The 18,859-nt window shown below is 45.4% G+C and overlaps 1 protein-coding gene across 10 annotated transcripts in view; it reads right to left on the bottom strand.

Annotated features, from left to right (window-relative positions):
- The window catches only part of PAK5 (p21 (RAC1) activated kinase 5), a 177,501-nt gene that overhangs the window by 17,243 nt on the left and 141,399 nt on the right, over positions 1 to 18,859 (bottom strand). For all 10 annotated transcript variants that reach the window (XM_017834536.1, XM_017834537.1, XM_017834535.1 and 7 more), the window contains one exon: positions 290 to 1,090. In XM_017834536.1, coding sequence (XP_017690025.1) covers positions 290 to 1,090 — 801 coding nt within the window. The remainder of the gene's footprint in view (positions 1 to 289; positions 1,091 to 18,859) is intronic.

The raw sequence follows: 18,859 nt of genomic DNA, 5'->3' as shown, positions 1-18,859 counted from the left end.
TAAACCCTGACATCCTGAAAATGGATGCCCCTGACATCCATTTTCACAGACCTGAGTAAAGAGGGTGGGTTTCTACACCCACCAAGCAGCAGCCACGCAGCTCCCAGGGATGTCACTGGCCACATTTGGCATCACGTGCCCAAGCAAAGGCTCCTTGCCCATAATTTTTTCCACACCCCTAATTCTTTGCACACCCCTAATTTTTTGCACACCCCTAATTTTTTGCACTCCCTTTCTGGAGAGGCTGACCCCTGCTCTGGCAGCCCTGTCACCAGGCATGTCAGGTTACCTTGGGGATGCCTGCTGCGGTTTCGGACAGGCGGGGGTAGGTGTAGGAGCTGTAGGAATGTCCTTGCTGGTGTGCTTTGAACGCGCTCGCTCCGTAGGGCATGGCCGGCTCCTGCAGACCGGAGCCCGACCTGGACCTCTGCCTCATGGCTGGCTGAGGGCTCGCTGGGTCCACGTAGGATGACTTGGGCCTCTTGTCGTAGTCATCCTTGCCCAGGCCGTGTCCCCAGTCGCTGTCACCATACTCCAGCCTCTCCTTGGGGCACTCGCTCTGCACCGACGCTCGGGACGGGGTGTAAGGAAAGGGATCTCTATAGTCCAGGGAGGATCCGCTGGGGATCCGCTGGTACTCCAGCTTTAGGCCGCCGTATTCCAGCGGTTTGGGCTTGGTGTCCAGGTGTGCATGGTAATCTGGGAGGAACCTGGAGAGGTCTGACTGCAGGGGTGTCACTTCCGAGTAATAGATGTCCCGGGACGTCACCTTCATCATGTGCCCGTTCTGCTTGGCGGCGTAGCTGCCTTTGTAGTACCGCTCTAACTCTTCCCCATAAACAGTCTTGTCTCGATATTTTTCCACGACATAGTCTGTTGTAGTGTCTGACTCACTGGAGTACTGGGAATACGTGATGTAACCATTTTCCTCCTGGTGCCTTGGCACGTGGTTTGCGTTTCCTTGGTGGTGGTGGGTGGGAGGACTTTCCTTCCGCAGGGAATTGGACCTTGTCACTGAGATATTGTCAAACTCTTCCAGCAGGCCGTTGATTGAAGTATCCTTTCGAGGCTTATTTCCTCGAACAATAGTCTGGGAATAAGAAATTGCTTTGATTAAATACTGACTTTTGTTTAATAGCTGATCAAGAAAACCATCGGTAAGTAAAAAAGTCTACAAATCACCCAGAAATACATGTAGTGATGTGTCATGTTCTGCAGTCATATATCTCATTGCTAGGAAAAAAATCTCAATAGATACTTACAGTAGGGCAGAAAGGAAGAAACAAAGAGGGGCTAAATTCAGGGTAGATCATAAGCTGGGATTTGGCATGCAACCCCAAGACACTCTCAAAAAGCCCAATTTAAGAGGTGGGTGCTCAGCAGCCAACAATAGAGACATTTAAACATTTTAAACCACTACTTATTTTTTATTTGTTATTATTCAGTTGTGTACATCAAGCCAAACTGGTGGGCTGAATCAGATTTACAGGGTATGCATAAGCTAAAGTAATACCATTCAGTGTTCACTTCTACATGTTATTTTAACAAACTGCTGGAATGGAAAGTAGCACAAAGTTTAGTAGGCACTGGATTTTCTTGGGTTTTTTTCCTTTTTTTAAGAAACAGTATGTTCCTGAGTAGAAGAATTGCCACTGGGGACTGACTCTTAGTTAATTTAGAATAAAAGACACTTGGGGAAGAGGGGAAAAATACTTAACTCTATCTCCTTACAATACACAGCATCCAGCAAACCACTGAGCACAACCATGGCTTTGGGACATCACAGATGCCTTGTTTGTGTCCCACTATTGCGACGTCCTCCACAGACCCCCTGCCCATCCCTACTCCCTTCTGTCCAAAACACTGGTGCTCCTGATAGGATGGGAGGCGAGCAGTGCTCGGTTACAGCTCTCCTTCAAGGAAGACTGGTTGGTTTTAGTTAGTACCACCTGAAGACCATAACCCGTGGCTGAATCCATTTTTCAGCAGTTGGCTCCCACTGAGCACCACTTCACGTCTATAAACACCCGACAAGAATAAGATGTACAGAGCAGTGGCCAGGGCCATAAATCAGCGCGGCTCTACTGAAAACACATCTGCTTTCCTGATTCACTGGGGTTAAATATCTGCAGCTGGATCTTATTTAACTTACTGAGTTTTTAAACAGAGCCAGTGTGGTCACCCCAAGGAGGTGCAGCCTACGTTGCACACTGACTATGGTGTATTGGACACCAACCATGGAATATCGGATGCCTGGTCACTGGACCTGCACTTTTTGCAACACTGACAGAGAGACCACTCAAACTCTGCCTGAAAGCACACAAGGGGCTCAAACTTTGTCAAAACAAGCATTTCAACGCTACTAAAATCACTGTTTCACAAAATTAACAGGAATGTACTTCTCTGTTACTCACAAAAGGCAGCTGAGAAAAGGCAGCCTAAAAGCAAAGCAGTCCTGACCTCACGCTGATCCCTGCTCTGATTTATGTCTGTAATTACTTGCCTAGTTTGCTATTTTGAAGCCAGTGATACTGAAACAATAGGACAGCAAAAATAAGGGACAGCAAATAGATCACTGCTTTCGCCTCCAAAGCCATTCAGCAGGATGAGAGGAATTGGTTTCATTCGGCTCCAGCCTCTTTGGCAGGATGACTGTGCGATCATTCATACTTAATTATCACATAATAAACCGGCAACATTGGACAATGAAATGCTTATAATTGAAAACAAGATTGAAATACCCGACTGCCACCCCGCTTCCCCTGTGCAAATGCATGCCGAGGAGTAAAGTGCCAATTTAACACTCTCCACGGGACTGGCCTTCACAAAGGAGAGGTTTCCTGCAGCAGCCGAGTTGTGTTTGCACAAAAGGGCCTCGGAGCCAGAGGGAGCCCCTGGGAGCAGAGCAGACTCTTTGGTGATAGAGGAGTTCTCCCTCTGCTCCTCCAAGCAGACGCTGTCTGGAAGCAGGATTTTCAGACACCTTCAGAAGGAAGATTTAGAAGAATGCAGCTGAGTGTTTATGTGTTAGGGAATTCATTTATGACAAATCCCCGCAGCTCGGGGATTTTCTGCAGACAGGTCCATGCGTGGGAGCAACCTTTTTCATTATGAGGACTTAAAAATAGTACTAACAGTAAAATGGTTTTATAGGAAATTCTGATTTAAGAAAAAAAAAGGCATTTGCCACAGAAGCCTCAGTCTGATGAAGCTGTCTTGGATAGCTCTGGGACCTCAGTGCTGTCTCATCCTGACTGATGAAGTTAAGGGGATTAAGAACTAAACTCCTTTTCTTTTATCCCAGCATTTTAAAGATGACTACTGGCAAACACTGACTTGCAAGGGTGATGGTTGTAATTTCTGTTGGCTTCAGGCTCCTCTCCACGAGAAAATTAAAAGGGCCAGCGCAAAGGAAGGATAAACTTACCTACTCCAGAGGCACATTTTCTACTGAGTAGTCAGTGCTTTGTTACTGACGGTTATTATCAACTGTGATAATTATTTATGGCTGATAAGAACAACAGTATTCCTATTTGCCTTGGCTTGTTTTTAAATTTTGCACTTCCCTTATGCGGAAGGACATAGATCATGGTGAGATGCCCTCGGGCTAAATCAGACAGCCTACACCAACTTTATCTTTTCCAAGGAAGTATCTAGCGTCATTCCTACCAAAAGAAGATAATTTAGGAAGCGTTTCACCAAGACCCTATGAAACAAAGCTATATAGTCAAGGATTTTGCTATCTGAATAGAACTTCAGATGATTATACACAAATGTGAGATACAGTGGGTGCCTCCCTGACAGGCAGAACCATTAACTAGGCTTAAAAACCAAATTGATATCCCAAAGTAGGTATCAGTCTATAGAAGTAATAAGAGTAACTGCTCTGTACAGATGAGCAGAGCACAAATTATTAAAAAATGAAATCAAAGAAGACGCTATAAAGAATAAAACATATGTTGTGCCATGTTAACCTGTCTTGAAGTCATTTACTACAGAGAAAGTGCGTGCTGGGGGCTTGATATCACCCACAGCTTTCCTGGGAAGCACAGTATTTGCAGAAAGATGCCAGAGATTGAGAACTGCCATAACCATGGCCCAAATTCCCAAACCTGAGAGTCCAATGTTAGTGCCAGGGCTCAGAGAAGTCCCCAGGTTTAAAGGAATGAATTCAGTGGAAAGTCCAAACTGCTGATGTGGGATCTTGATTTGGGAATGAAGTGGTCTTGGTTACTAGATCACCAGGCTGGACACTGCACCAGTGAGCAGTGGGAAAACTTCCTGGGACTGAAATACAAGGGCAGGAGTCACAAACAATGGGAAATTCTAGCTCTACCTTAAAAAGCAAACCAAAAACCTTGAGAGAAAATGTACCAGAAAAAGGCTACATCAAAAGTGATACAAACACAGTTATCCTGGTAATTAGTGTCACGGCAAATAGACTAGTTTTTCCCAATTTTAAAGGCTTTAGAAACTGGGGAAAAAAAAGTCCTTCAATATAAAGAGTGAATTCTATCTCTCTCTATATTCCTACATATATTTACATAGATTGCTTTCTAAATTTTCTAAATGGTTTTCTAAATAACTTGAGGAATTTTCAAAGTTGCTGAAGTAGGCAGTTAAAAGGAAAGCATTATTTGCAAAGGGCTAAGGCTTCTGAGGCCTTTGTTTCTGTCTGTTGTGATCAGGTAATGGAAACGAGCACACGGAAATGGAAAACCAGGATGGGGCCCTCCCGCAGGTGCAGCTTTCACAGGGTTCGCCGCGGAAAGATGGGATCTGTGACAGTCAATCCCCCATGTTTATTAAAGGACGTTTTCCAGCGCATTGTGCAGTTTAGGAGGGATCGATGTTCCAGGAGATGAAGGAGGGCCGGTGAATTTTCTGCTCCCGTTGCCGTCTCACATTAAATCAATGGGGCGCAGTCCCCGTGAATTAACGCGCGGTTCGCCGGAGCTGGAGCTCTCCCGTCATTCCCACTGCTCCCCGCACAGGTTTGGCATCTCCTCCGGAGGCTGGTGACAGCAGACATCCTTCATGGTGCTTCTGCAGCGGCCTGTCCTCCGGTGATAAGCTATAATGGATCTGTCTGTAAGAAACGCTGTCTCGCCTTGTTTCCAAAAGGAGATGAAAAACAGCTTCTGTGCTCAAATGCTGTATTAACCTTGACAATAATGAAGTGGGTAATTAACTGTTTTGCCCTAATGCGACCTTGCATTTATTGTCTTTAGAACTACTATACTTTAGGTACTCGTCAAGAATATATCATCCTTTGTCCTCCCAGAGCTGTGTTTTCAGAAGTCAATGAGGACTCTAAATCTCTGTGATGTGCAGGATGAAAAACAAAAGGTATTTTAAGGAAAGGTTGCCCCTATAAACAGCCAATCTAAACTCTGATTTTGCCTCTAGCTAGCTTCTCCCCTCATTTGCATTATACATAAACTAAAAGCACAGCCTATGCATAGCTGAAAATCAACTTTTTTTTCTTAACAGAAGGTGCATAAAGCACAGATGGTCAGAGTAATCTAAGTGATGGATGTGTTGGTAATTTATCTTCTTGTGTTGCAAGACATTCAAAGTATTTGAAGCTGTGTTCATGTTTTACTCCTCAGCACTACCTTGGAGAGAAAAACTAATCCTTGTCAGCTATCCAAAGGAAAACCCTGGCTTTCCCTGTTTCACAACTGCAGCCGGGGGTGTAAGAGGTGTCAGGGGTCTGTATTTGATCTATTCTTACCAGAAGAAAAAGTACCTGGAGGAGGAAGGACTTCTTTGCCGTGCAGGTGACTGAGCAATGGAACAGGTTGCCCAGAGAGGGTGTGGAGCCTCCCTCTCTGGAGATATTCCAGAACCGTCTGGACACAATCCTGTTCCATGTGCTCTGGGTTGACCCTGCTGGAGTAGCGAGGTGGGACCAGATGATCCACTGAAATCCCTTCCAACCTGAGCCACACTGTGATTCTGAGACCTCAGAAGAGCTGAAGTCCCTCAAAACTCCTGGGGACAGCCGCAAGCGTGCAGCAAAGCCTTGCTTTTTCCAGCAGCCCAGGGTCAGCATGAGGTGGGCTCTGTTCCTTGTTTGTGAGGCTAAATTTCAAGTCTGAGGTGCCATCCTGAGGGCTGACAGAGGGACCAGGCTCAAAGGGGAAGATGGGAGACGAGAGATAAAAGACCTGCCCATGTCTCCGATGGCTGGCTGTACATGGAGAAGTAAATATGCTGCCAGGGAGAAAAACTGATGGCAGCTGAATGCCCAGTGACTGGAGAACACAGCTGGGATCTGGGACAGCTGCTCTCAAGCAAGTGTTTCCACTGTGCACTTAAGGTTTTTCTCCATTGAGAACAAGTTCTAACCTCTGAGCTGCCCTTCCAGATGAAGGTGTTGGATCCATCCTTGTGATCCCACCGCGCTCCACTGAATGCTTAATCACACTCAAATGAGGAAGATTCATGGAAAAGGACCAAAAGTATTCCTGTACCTCATCCCCTCTTTCCCCCATCTTATGATAGCATCGTGGCAGGTTGTGCTTCCCATGCTCATGGCAGAAGTAACCAAGTTGTAACCACTTCTGTGTGATGTTTATAAAACATTATCCTAAGTGGGGAAGTCAGGGGGCTTGTGCCATACAGATTACCCTGGAAACATGTCTTTTGCAACAGAGACTCATCAGATATGTAGTGAGAAATGGTGCTGGATGGGATGAGACGTCATTTATCACTCTGCACCCTCCAGTAGCATCCTATGGGATCTGCTCCAGTTTTGATCTACAGCCTGTCTACAAAACAGCCATTACTCAGAGTTAGTCACAAGGAATACACAACAGACAGGAAAGTATGTCAGAACATTCCTTCCTGAAACCTGTAATTTAGAGCTTGGTTTACTCCTGTAAGCTTCAGAGTCCATATATTTTCTGTTAGGGATTTCTTCCCAACGCTATACATTCTCATCCTCCACGTAAAAATAAGTTTAAAGGAATTTAATTGCTTCTGGTATCCCAGAAAGTTCCCTCCCTGGGGAAGGCATTCTGCAAACTGCACTGGTGCTGAATGACCCAGCTAGGGCCAGGATGTTTGGGTCTCTGCTCCCTGGACCAAACACGTACTTTACACCACAGAGTCACCTGCCAAAACCAGGAGCACGAGACAGTGTCCCCTGCCCCTTGCTATGAAGTGTCTAACCACGAGAGCCACGATCCCGCCTCATGAATTAATCAACCTGATACTGGCAACAGCACAGGACAGGAGGAGAAAGGCTGGGAAAACACTGGCATGGCCACATGTTAATTATTGAAAGGTGTAGATGATGTTAAGGATGATGTACACTGGCGATGTAGAAATGAGATTTACTCAGCCTGAAAAATGTGTATTACTCGACGGATCAAAATAAAGGCACAGCTAAAGGTTTGAGAGAAGTGTAATATCCTTAACACCGGTGCCAGCTGTTTAAAATTCTTCAAAAGCAAAATAATGGGAAACTGTAAAAAAAAAGGGCTCACCAAAACGGCACTGTGTAATTTGTCACCCTGCATGGCAGTTTTAAAAGTTAGTTTCCATGACAACAAGAGCAACGTTTCATTATAATCACATTCACCGGTAATTCTTTTGACATTTTAAAATACAGCAACTTTAACAAAACATTTAGTTTTAAAATTCCACCTAAATACCTACATTCAAGTAACTTTTCCTCATTTTTTTTTTAAATACACAAAAATGCTTGTTATATGTCATTTGAAATGCTATTACAGAATACTGAATGTCAAAAGTAATTACTCTGGGCCTACTTTAAACACAGCTGATATGTGCAATTTTTTATGCAATATATACACACAGATCTCTCAGACACACAACAAATGAGAGTGAATTGTGACTCAGAAGTTTCAGTTTGAGAGAGGAAGTTGGTGCACGTGTTACTGATGAGTTATACAGCACTTCACAGGGACAGGAGCGGAGAAATCGCAAACCAAAGTCATAGGGCTTAGGACCCTTCAAAATTTTCTTTTATCCAAAGATGGAAGGAAAAAGCAAAATGTCCCACACGATGAAATTCCTCAAAAACACTCACTGCAGGAATTTTACCTGTCCTCTTAATAGTGCTGTGTTTTCCTAAGGGTATGGGTTCAGCACGACAATGCACAGAGTGGACCTGCTAAGCTAAAAAGCTGCATCAAACCACACCAAAGACTGTAGTTTTTTGGCCACATCCTGGATAAAATCCATTCATCAATGTCAAAATTAACATTTTCAGCCAGGAAAAGAAAAAGATCAGTGCCCTGGGAAGCCTGTGGCTGACGAATACCAGCAGGGTCGGGTACCTTATTCTCCCCCTTTCAAAGCCGTGTCAAAGCCTCTGTGGAATTGTGGAACTGTCCTTTTCTTTTCCCAAGGAAGTAGCAAAGCCAATCCCATATGATCTACTGAGGTAGAGCTGTTTCTGCACCACTCAGCACCTCACGGCAGTCCACGGGAGAAACCCCGCAGGAGCAGCACCCCAACCTTCCAACGGGGCTGGCTGCAGGGGCAGCCAAAAAACACTGCAAAGTTAGGGACACTTGGGGAAGAGGAGAGAAATCCTTCCCTCCAAGGAACACAACTCTGTTTTTCAGTCTCGTAACACCAAGACAGGAGTAGAGTGGAAGCTCATGGCATGTCACAGCTCCAGGACCAATACTTGCCACAGGCAGGGCTGTGTGACTTAAACAAGTTTATGTCCAAATAACGATGACAGAATTCAGGGCAGTTAATATAACACTGAAGCTCCAGTGTCTGTAAGTGGTACCTCAGAAATCTGGGCTTGGGAACTGGTCTGTGCCTGGATTAGTGAGTGATGTGCTATGGGAGAGATGTGGGAATGACGCCCTTCTGCACTACAGCTCTTCATTCTCAGACACGAGGCAGGGAACATAAGATGAAGTAAGGACTGGTATCGATCCTGATGCCTCTTTCAGTTCTGGCATCACCACTTTCTAATGAAAATGCATTTTAAATGAGGTGTGAACTGCCTCTGCTGCCCATCGCTCTGCACTAGGCTCAAGTACTCTCCTAGAGAAACTGCGGGGAGGTGAGATAGCAAGAGGAACCTCCAGGGGCCTGGGGTGAGCCCAAATGGATGCAGAATTCTCTGCAGGCACAACCCAGCCTTCATCAGTCTTCACGTGGTATCAGCCAGTTGTCCTTACACCTAATATCTGCAGCCTTAGACTGTTATTTTTCCACGTTTTTATGTGGGGGAGGTGTGAGGAAAACAAAACCCCACTTTTTTCAACAAAGGCATGAGAAATCGCAGGAATTAAACAAATATTTAACCACCACCTCCCCAACCACTTCAACTTTGACAACCCACTGATGTGCTCCACAGGAGCTGTGAGTCTCCCACAGTGCTGACACTGAGGCACCCATTGCTACTTTTTAGGGCACAGAGTCAGTATTTTACATCTGTATGTGATTAGTGCTGGGAACTGTGGGGCACAACATCGTGTGAGTCTTCCCACGGATGATATGCATTAAAAAAAAAGGTCTTTGTACAACTGAGGCACATGACACCACCATAGATGTCCAGAAAGGCATTGGTATGGGATTTTCAAGGGGAGAGGAGGCAAAAACCAGTGCCCCACCCTTCCAGTCTCGCTCACCCATACGTTTATTGTACAGACCCCTGTGGTACAGGGTGCTGGCACTGCCTGCCAACATGGGAATGCAGTTTGCTCTCAAGTACAGCACCAACTGAAAAAGCCTGAAGAGAGGGACAGCCTGCAATGCACAAAGTCACACTGCAGCATAAACCCTCTTTGTAGCTCAGAGGACATTTCCCTGGATGAGGTTCCCCTCGTGCCCCAAACATGCCCATTAACAAATGCAAGGTTGATGGAGCATTAACCCAATTAATGATCTCGGTGCTTTTTTTCTCAGTGAAAGATTTCTGGCTGTGGTTTGATGGAGCTTTCTGAAATACTTAAGTCAATTCCAGTGTGATAAAATTTTATGCCTAGAGAAGTAATTGCCTTCATCTGACAGCTCTGGCAGTGGGGCACTTGCTTAGGAGGGCAGAGGCTCTTGGGTCACTCCGCTGCGGTCGGGGTCATCTCCCCGCTTTTAATTAAAATGAGGATTTTGACAGTCTGTTAATTTAGAAGAAACAATTTACACCGTATTACTTTTGGCTGCGATTTGCCACGGCAAAGGAAGCTTTAAACACGGCAGATGCTTGAAGACAAAGTCAACACTCCTGTTTCAGAGTGCACGGGGCCAGCTCGAGGAGCTCCTTGCGCTCTGCAAGCCATGGCAGAGGGTTGGGAATTACCTTCCCACTTCATAAATCATCAGGCGGAGGCACAGAGCGGAAGAAGAAGCTGGTGAGTGCCTGAGTCCCCGGGGGCTGCGCAGCCAGAGCTTCACAGAGCGATGGGATCACCACCCACGAGCCCAGCAGAGCCTTGCCCAGGGCTGAGACAGGCACTGCAATCACAGCCCTGCAAGTCTGGGATTAACACACTGAGGAAGGGCAGGATATTGTGTGCAGAGCATTGGTCATGTTGGCAGGGAAGGGACTGTCAAGGTACAGCAGGAGAAATCTTCCTGCAGCCAGTGATGTGCCAAAAAATGCCTCAGCCCCATGGCCTCAGAACAGTGGGAAAAACTTCAGTGTGTTACTTTTTAACACACTAAAATTGTGCATTCCTGGTCACACACATGTAAGAGGTGCTTTATAATGTGACTGATGTCTCTATGGGCTCCTTAGTCCTCTCCTGAGAGCTCACTCCTTGATTTCAGGGAACTCAGGAATTTGTATCATCAAAGTAAAACCAGAAAATAATTTCATATGCATTGCAAATTGCAGCATTCTTTCTTCCAAGGAAATATATTACTTTTCCCTTTCAAGAACAGCTATCAAATGGGAAGTGCAGCCATAGGAATGCCCTAGGGAAGGAGGACTGACTCCCACTGAGCAGTTTTCACCTGCAAACATAGACATACAGCAAAAAAGTTCCCCTGTGCAGAAATCTAATGGACAGGGTCAAATTTACAAGGCAGGTAAGAAGAAAGACAGGAGGAGCTTCCCACGCTGACGTTTTAATTATTCACTCTTGCAAACGAGAAGTGCAAATCAACCCCCTTCTCTGCCGAGGCAGGAGATTTCGGAGGACGCTCTGCAGCAGAGGAGCTCTCAGGGGTGATGCCCGGCACAGCCCCACAATATCTCATTTACAAAAAACTGCTCCAACATTTCTCGGGTAATCTTGATTTGACTCGATTTGCTGGGCTGCGCCGCCACCAAGTGCAGTCTGTCCTCGGCGGCAGATTGGCCCTGACGCGCTTAATGAATTAATCTGCCCGACAAAGTGAGCTCCCTCCCCCTTCCTCCAGCCCCGCCAGAGAGCATGGGAAGTCGGGAAGAAGGAGAAGGGCAGTGCAGCCACTGCTGATAAGGGAGAAATGGGGATGCTTCCCCCTGCCCGGGGTGTTGGATGGGAGTCAGACCTGATCTCCAGCCCCAGAGTGTTTTCCCAGGGTGTTTCATAAAAGCCAGTGTGTTTAAACCAGATTTCTATGCCTATATATCCCAATGCTTCAGGAAGTCCTACTTCATATGGAAGCACAAGCCTTAGCAATAAGGATCTTTGCTTGCACTGTGCCCAGTGAGAACTATTAAATGCAAACTAGGACATAGATACCAATTACTGTTCTGTTCAGACTACAAAACTGTAAAATTCAGTACAATTCACAGTCTCTTGCTATTCTTTTAACTGTGTGAGCCAAAGCCTGTTGGATCTCACCAATTAAAAAACAGAAATGCTCATCTTAAATACTTCTCTTTCGTTCACTTTTTTCTCTCCAAAGATCTGTATCTGAAATGCCCTTTTTTTTTTTTTTTCTGGCCCACACAGTTCATTCCACAGACAACAGAAAAGGCATTTAAAAGTCTCTGCAGGTAAGTCAGTGTTGTTCCCTGGTAATACACAGCACTTGTCTGGTGTAATTGGATCCTGTGTGAAGGGGAAGACAAGGAAGAAAGAGCAGCAAAGCACTTTGAAATTCCTACAGAGCCACCAAAGCCCAGATCTAATCATGTCAGAGCAGGAGATAGAAAAAACCTCATTTATACCCAGAGCTTTGGCTCCACAAGTAAGTGAGCTGCTTGACAACATTTTTTTCCCTCTGATCCTATGACTCTTACTGAACTAAACTCTGCAGGGCTTGAATAAACGTGGCTGTTTGGTTATAATCACAGAATCTCAGAATGGTTTGGGTTGGAAGGCATCTTAAAGATCATCTATTTCTATTTCATGGAACATAATTTAATGGGACTATAACCAGGACAGTTTCTGTTCTGGACTACAGGGGATCAAACCAAGTTCAACAGCAGACCTAGGGACGAATATATCACTGAGATGTGCAGAATGTGCAGTTACTGAGTGATTACTGTCATTGCATGGTTAAATGGGAATGGAAGCAGCAAACACTGCCCTGGTGCTGATGTGGAGTGCAGATGCTGCAGGACCAATTTTATATGGAAACCCCCTCCACAGACCTGTTCCTAAGTGGTCTTAAGCCTTGAACAAAAGCCACCAGGATGCCCAAGTAGATTTATGATTACTTCAGCTGCCTGTGACCACTTTTGACATGTATGGATATGAACTTCCAGAGATTTCCTGCTGCCACCTAGTGTTTCCCATGGCCGAGCAGCGAGTTTTCTGACATCAACACAGCCTGCCGTCTCAGAGACCTCAGCAGCACCACTGCAGGTTTGGTCGCTCCCTGGAAACAGGGAATCTCCTTACGTGTTCTACTCCTTCAGCTTTCTCAGCTGAGCCAAGCAAGAGCTTGCTGGACTGTGAGACTGAAGGTTGGCAAAACACCTTCAGCCTCTCCAAACACTCACCGGAGAAAGCATTTACTGCTTACACTTACTGTTTATTTTTCATGCTTTCCTCTGGGGGACCACTGCCATGGGACAGGAACCAGAAGGACCCCACTGCCACCCCGAAGCATCACCTCCACCTGCCCAGTCCTTCATGGGCCCAAACCCCGTTTCTGGCCCCAGAGAGAGTCTGGTCAGTGCAGGGAAGGTTCTGGAGGCAAAGGACTCGGCTAAACACATGAGAAGGAGCTAACAACAACAGCAGCAGCCATATGAGCAGTGATGGAGTCCTCCACCTCCAGGCAGCAAGCTGGGAGTGAGGCTCATTTTTCAGGACAGGCAAGCCAGCGAGAGGAGTTACTGGGACAATGTCCTATAGCTTTGTCTTCAGGGACTAACTTCCTTGTTAAAAAAAGAACCTGATTATGAGTGTCCTTGCTCAGGATCTAATTCCTGGCTTGTTTCAGGTTATACAGTGCTACTTGGAGTGTACTCCCAACCTTCTATTCCCAGAGGAGACTGGATTCAATTTCTGAAATGCTGACACTGAGAGTTTGCCCCTTTTATGTGTGGACCTAGAGGTTAACGTGGTTTTTGAGCTCTAAAGCAGTCTGGTCGGCCTCAGCAGATGTAGACTGTGAACTCTAAATTGACTTTCAATCTTTATTTAGTGTACTGCAAAGTTCTGCTCACCCACATAAGCTCTCAAAAGCAGAACTAAAGCTTGCCCTTGCAAGACTGCTCCAACACTAATATTACTTAAAATTGCAATACTGATGTGCAAACAGCATTTAAAAACATTCTTTTACTCATCATAGTGGAGAAAACTACTTTTACCCACAGAAGTCTGTAATCTATATTGATCTGTGTTGTTGTCTATGCCTGCTGCAGGCTCGGGTAAAGTAACTCCTTTGTCATGTGAGCAGACTGACTTGACTCAATGCCAGCTGTTGCATGGACAAAGCTTACTTAGGTGATGAAGGATTTCTGAAAAACTTCCTTAGATGTCCACGCTGCCGACAGCAAACTCCAACATTCTTCCAGGGAAGAGCTCAGTTGGCTCAGAGAGACTGTGCAGGTGTGAGCCTGTCTCCAACTGTCTGCAGGAGGAGAGTATTGGTAGCACACGTTCTTTTAGGGATGTCAGGGACCTTTTAAACGAGGGACATGATCAGCAGGCAACTAATTATCACCCCTCCAAGGCAGTGGGGCAGAATGATGCACTTAAGGTCTTACTGCAGTGCTGAACTTGTCTTCACAGTCCAGTGTGGAGCAAAGCATCATTCCCTACCCTGTGCTGGATGCAGTAACCACCTCTGAAAACCACATTTCTGCAGGCACTGCTCCTGCATCACTTGAGCACATTTAAAGGACAGAAATAAGATGGAATGAGAAAAACTTGGTTTGCCACTGGCAGTATTTACTTTGTGTGGTAGGAGAGGGTTTTTCACTGGCAAGCTCAGTGTTTCTCTGTGATGGCCAGGTCTGGCTTGTAAACCCTGGTGCTGGTGTCTACAGTCCAGACAAACCCCCAAATGCACCTGCCTGAACCTTGCCAGGAGGGGCAAATATCTTGGCCAGAAAAGGTACGTGAATAATTGATTTTCTAGTTCAGTAGCAGAACTGAAAAACTGAGGAACATCTTGTGTTTTGAGTCAATCTGAGATGACAATAATGCTAGTTTTTCTTCTCCAAATGAGGCTCTGGAAAAACAATGTGAAAGTCAGGCTGGATGAAGTGCAATGGTATGAAAGAGCTGCTGCTCACAAGCTGACCAGGAATTTTGCCAGAAACTCAGAAAGCCAGAAACTCAAAATTATAAAGAAGATAAAGCGCCATGAGAAGAGGCATTTCCTTTAGAATGGAATGGAATAGAAGGAAATGGAATCGACTATTTCAGTTGTTAAGAGACCTATAACAATCACTTAGTCCAACTGCCTGACCAATTCAGGGCTGACTAAAATAAAGCATGTTATTAAAAGCATAGTCCAAATGACTTTTAAACACTTTTAAACACTTTCTTCTCATGAAAATCAACTTCACAGGCGGCAACAATATTCTTTAAAACATAAAAAAATTCTTAGATAAAACCTGTAATTTTCAGAAATCAGATGATCAGAAATAAACCCAAAAGTTTCCTCTATACAATGTAGAACATATGAGAATATATTAATCTAGTGATGTGAATTCTAAAGAATTTCTGAGCTGAGTACTTCTTGCACTGATTCGTCCTGTGGCTGATTTTTATTTGTACAGTGATAGATTTCCCGTAAGACTACACAAAACTGGCAACTTGGCTCTTCTCACACCAAGTGAATGTCACAGTTAGACACATCCGTGGACACTAGGTGGCATATTTGTATTATATCTGCACAGGGAGGTACAGAGAGTAACTGAAGTAGCACTGTCACTTGTAAATGCAGTAACCAAATAGCCCTCAAGAGTGAAGCATTACCCCTTTGAAAGAAAAGCTTTCACTGAAAAATGTTGCAGTACTTTCTTCTGGCACCATGTAGCATGAAAAGCGTTCCCATTCAGCGATCAAAATAAATTGAAGTGGGGTTGCCTTTCAGGAAAACAGCAAATCTGACCGTAATCACTTGTAGATGAAGATAATCACAGAAGAACTTTGGCTGGAAGGCATTTCTGCCTCCAGTCCACCCTCCTGCCCAGAGCAAGGCTAACATCAAAGTCCAGTCAGGCTGCTAAGGGCATTGTCCATCAAATTTTGCCCTCTCCCTTCCAAAGGCTGAGATCCCACAGTCCCTCCAGGCCGCTGTCCTGCTGCTCAACCACACTTGGCAGCAAAACATTTTCCTTCCACCTGGAATGTCCTGTGCTGCAAGGTGTTGGCCCTTTTTGGAGACGCCCCCTCCACCTTCTCCCAGCTGAACACACACCAGGCACAACGTGGGATTGCACGGCGTGTAATTAGGAAATGTGAGTTAATGTGCAGGGCTCTTCATGATGTGGTTACAAGGAAGGCCCACGAGATGTCAGCAGCCTTCCAATCCCGTCCTGTCAAGCAGTGCTGTAGATCCACAGCATTTGGTGGGATGGGAGTCAACCTTCCTCAAGGAAGGAATTCAGACTGTCCCATCTACAGAGGCAGGAATGGGAGGAATAACTAAAAGGAAGGAGTTACCAAGAAGGAGAAGCAGACATTTGGGTGGACGAGTAAGAGAGGTCAGGACAACCACTGATTTGTCCATCTGCCCACAAACAGCAGGCAAAACCTTTGAATGGTTCTTTATTTCTAAATCCCTCATTTCCCAGTCAGGCATTTCCCCTGCACAATTCCACAGGGAGGAGAGGGCTGGAGGAGTTACCTAATAAAACTTGGATATTTCTGACTGCTCAAGCTCAGTCAAGGACCCTGGCTTATCTCCTCTTTGAGGTCTTTGACCAGTCAGCATCACTGTGCACAGTGTCCTCCATCTAAGCAAGGAAAACATGTAAATGCAGGAAAAAAATGACAACTGAAAGGAGACTTGAATTTCACTGCTGAAAATATTTTAAGAGGCCAAATAGGATGGCAAAGAGAAATACCTTCTTTTTCATCTGTCATCATGCACAGTAAATAGAAGCTTTGATTTTCATGCCAGAGCTATTGAAAGGGCCACAACCAGTAACTCACTTTCTGATTGTTTTTCCCCTGTGCAGTAGAGAGGCTGAAATGCATCAGTAGAAGCTTAGGAAAGTTTTAAAAATTACAGCTGACTCACCAGGATTGGGGTCAGGGTTTGAGAGGCAGAAGGGAGAAAAGTTAAAACTAGTAAGACAAACCATATAGATTAGACCACTGGAACATGAGGATGAAAGACTGGGAGAAAAGCTGGCAATGCTGTGGTCTGTCCCCTGCAGAAGTTCTCTGCTCAGAACACCAGGTAAATGAACTGCCATGGGTTAATGGCACAGTCGACGTGTATCTTAAATTAATGTGCATCTCAGCTCACACCTGGGGCATTCAAGGGCATTTGGGTCAAGTGATGGAAAGGACAATGTGTCCTCTACTTTTAAGGCAGCTCAACCCACATGGCACAGAAAGGGCTTCTGCTGTCTTCCTGACAGTACAGCATCGATGTCAAGCTGAGGGAAGAAAATTCAGGAAAAGGAAAATTCCACCACATGAGCATGGCTGGATTTGCTGCAACGTGCTCAGGGGAAAAGGACATGCAGAGGTCCCAGCAGGAAGGATTCAGTCTTTTTGATGCCTCTGTGTATTTGGCCACCCAAACACTCACAGCTACGTCCCTTCTTCCTCAAGGACAAACTGATCACTGTGTCACCATCAAGCTGGGGACTCTCATCTGATCTTGCTGAGTGTGTGGATGATGAAACTACCCAAAGCATCAACAAAAGCAAAGGGATGGAGGCTTCACGCACGTACCAGTGCAGACAACTAAAGAGTAACCTCAGCATGGTGTTTTTTCACAAATAAATGCCTTTTTTCCCTCCAGTAACTTGACAGAAGTGAGGACGCTCAGCTGTTCCCTGCACTGGGAAACATGAGAAGGGATTTTAACAAGTCTTCAGTGCCATCCTGCTCCCACTGACAGCAGCAGGCACTCAAGGATCTTAACAGAGCATCTTGATAGATGCCAATGATAAGCTCTTTTGGCAAAAATCCCCAAAATAAGGGTTCTGGTGTTTGCTTTCCTAATATTTTGAGTGGAGTGGAGATGCATTTGCTTAGTTATTGACTCTGAGGCTTTCCAAAAATCAAAGGGTGGCAACAAACTGAAGCTTCTGTGTAGTATAAGGGTGATTGCAAGCCAAGTATGCTGTGTGCTAAGAATAAACATGCAAACCACGAGCTCCAGGTACACACAGAACTACTACAAAGTATTGAAGGAAGAGGAACGAGAGGCCTGGCATCAGGATCTCAGACTTCATGAAGCCCATTTTAAGTGCAGGCAGACACAGGCAGTTCACATTTTTCTTGCAGAGATGTTTTCAGTGAAAAATCAGCCTTTTTTCACCCCCTCTGTCTCCACACCACAAACCTATCAAGATCACTGCCGCTTTCTATTTTTCAGGAAATTTCTGCGGCATTTTACTGACTTGTGGTGGCATCTGAAATACACAATCCTCTGCTGGTATCTGGGTCACCCACACTGAGAAGGGGAATCCCATTATTGTCTCTCCCTGTGTTTGAAATGAATGAATTTGTACAGTCAGCTCAGGTTTGGATTCAAAGGCTGATATTACCATGACAAGCCGCCGCCACCCGCGTGCCAAAGCACTTACAAGCCTTTCATCCCAGCCAACGCAGAGGCAGGGCAACGACATCCCCCAGGATATTTGGGAGCCCAGGGCGCTGCCTCTTCATCATTGCTGCTGCTGCCTTTGAATATACAGATGGAGCAGTGAGAATATTTATCGTTTATTGGCTTTACCCAAAGGGATACGCTGCCTATCAGATCCTCTCTGCTTTGCAGGCTGAGAAACAAGCAAACACCACTAACAGGGAAAGCTGTGAAATCTATAGAAGTCAAAAAAAAAAGTCTTTCCCTTCCTCTGCCTCAGCTCTGGGTGAAGCCCAAAGCAAGCAAACACCAGTTCTGTCTCAAACCCAAGAAATCTCAAAGTCTGGCTCTATGATCTGTGCTGCTCTTCAGTCATGAAGAAGCACCTATTGGGACACACTTCTGCCTCACAGCACAGTCAATACTGAAGGAATCAAACAGAATAAATTCAGGAGCACGTAAGAGCAGAGTTACAGAGCTGCTGTATGACCTGAAACCTCGGCACCAACTAACTCTGGCTAAATGCCTCAGCATGACCTACTCCTGTGACTCAGGGAAAAATTATGAACCTTCTTCTGCTACACATCAGTGCATTTACAAGGTACATCAAGTGAACTATGAACTGCTGGGTGGGAAAGGAGAAAGTTGTAACCAATACTGAGATCTCAGAACCTTTGGTTCCTGTCTCCATGAACTGCAAGTGCATTTTAAATCTTCAGCTCTCAGTGAAGTTATGAAATCCTCAGTGCCCTTT

This window comes from Lepidothrix coronata, unplaced genomic scaffold (genome assembly GCF_001604755.1).
Source record: "Lepidothrix coronata isolate B3197 unplaced genomic scaffold, Lepidothrix_coronata-1.0 Scaffold234, whole genome shotgun sequence".
Lineage (NCBI taxonomy): Eukaryota > Metazoa > Chordata > Aves > Passeriformes > Pipridae > Lepidothrix > Lepidothrix coronata.
Note: the sequence above shows the minus strand (reverse complement) of the source record. Positions and strands in the feature narration are given on the sequence as shown.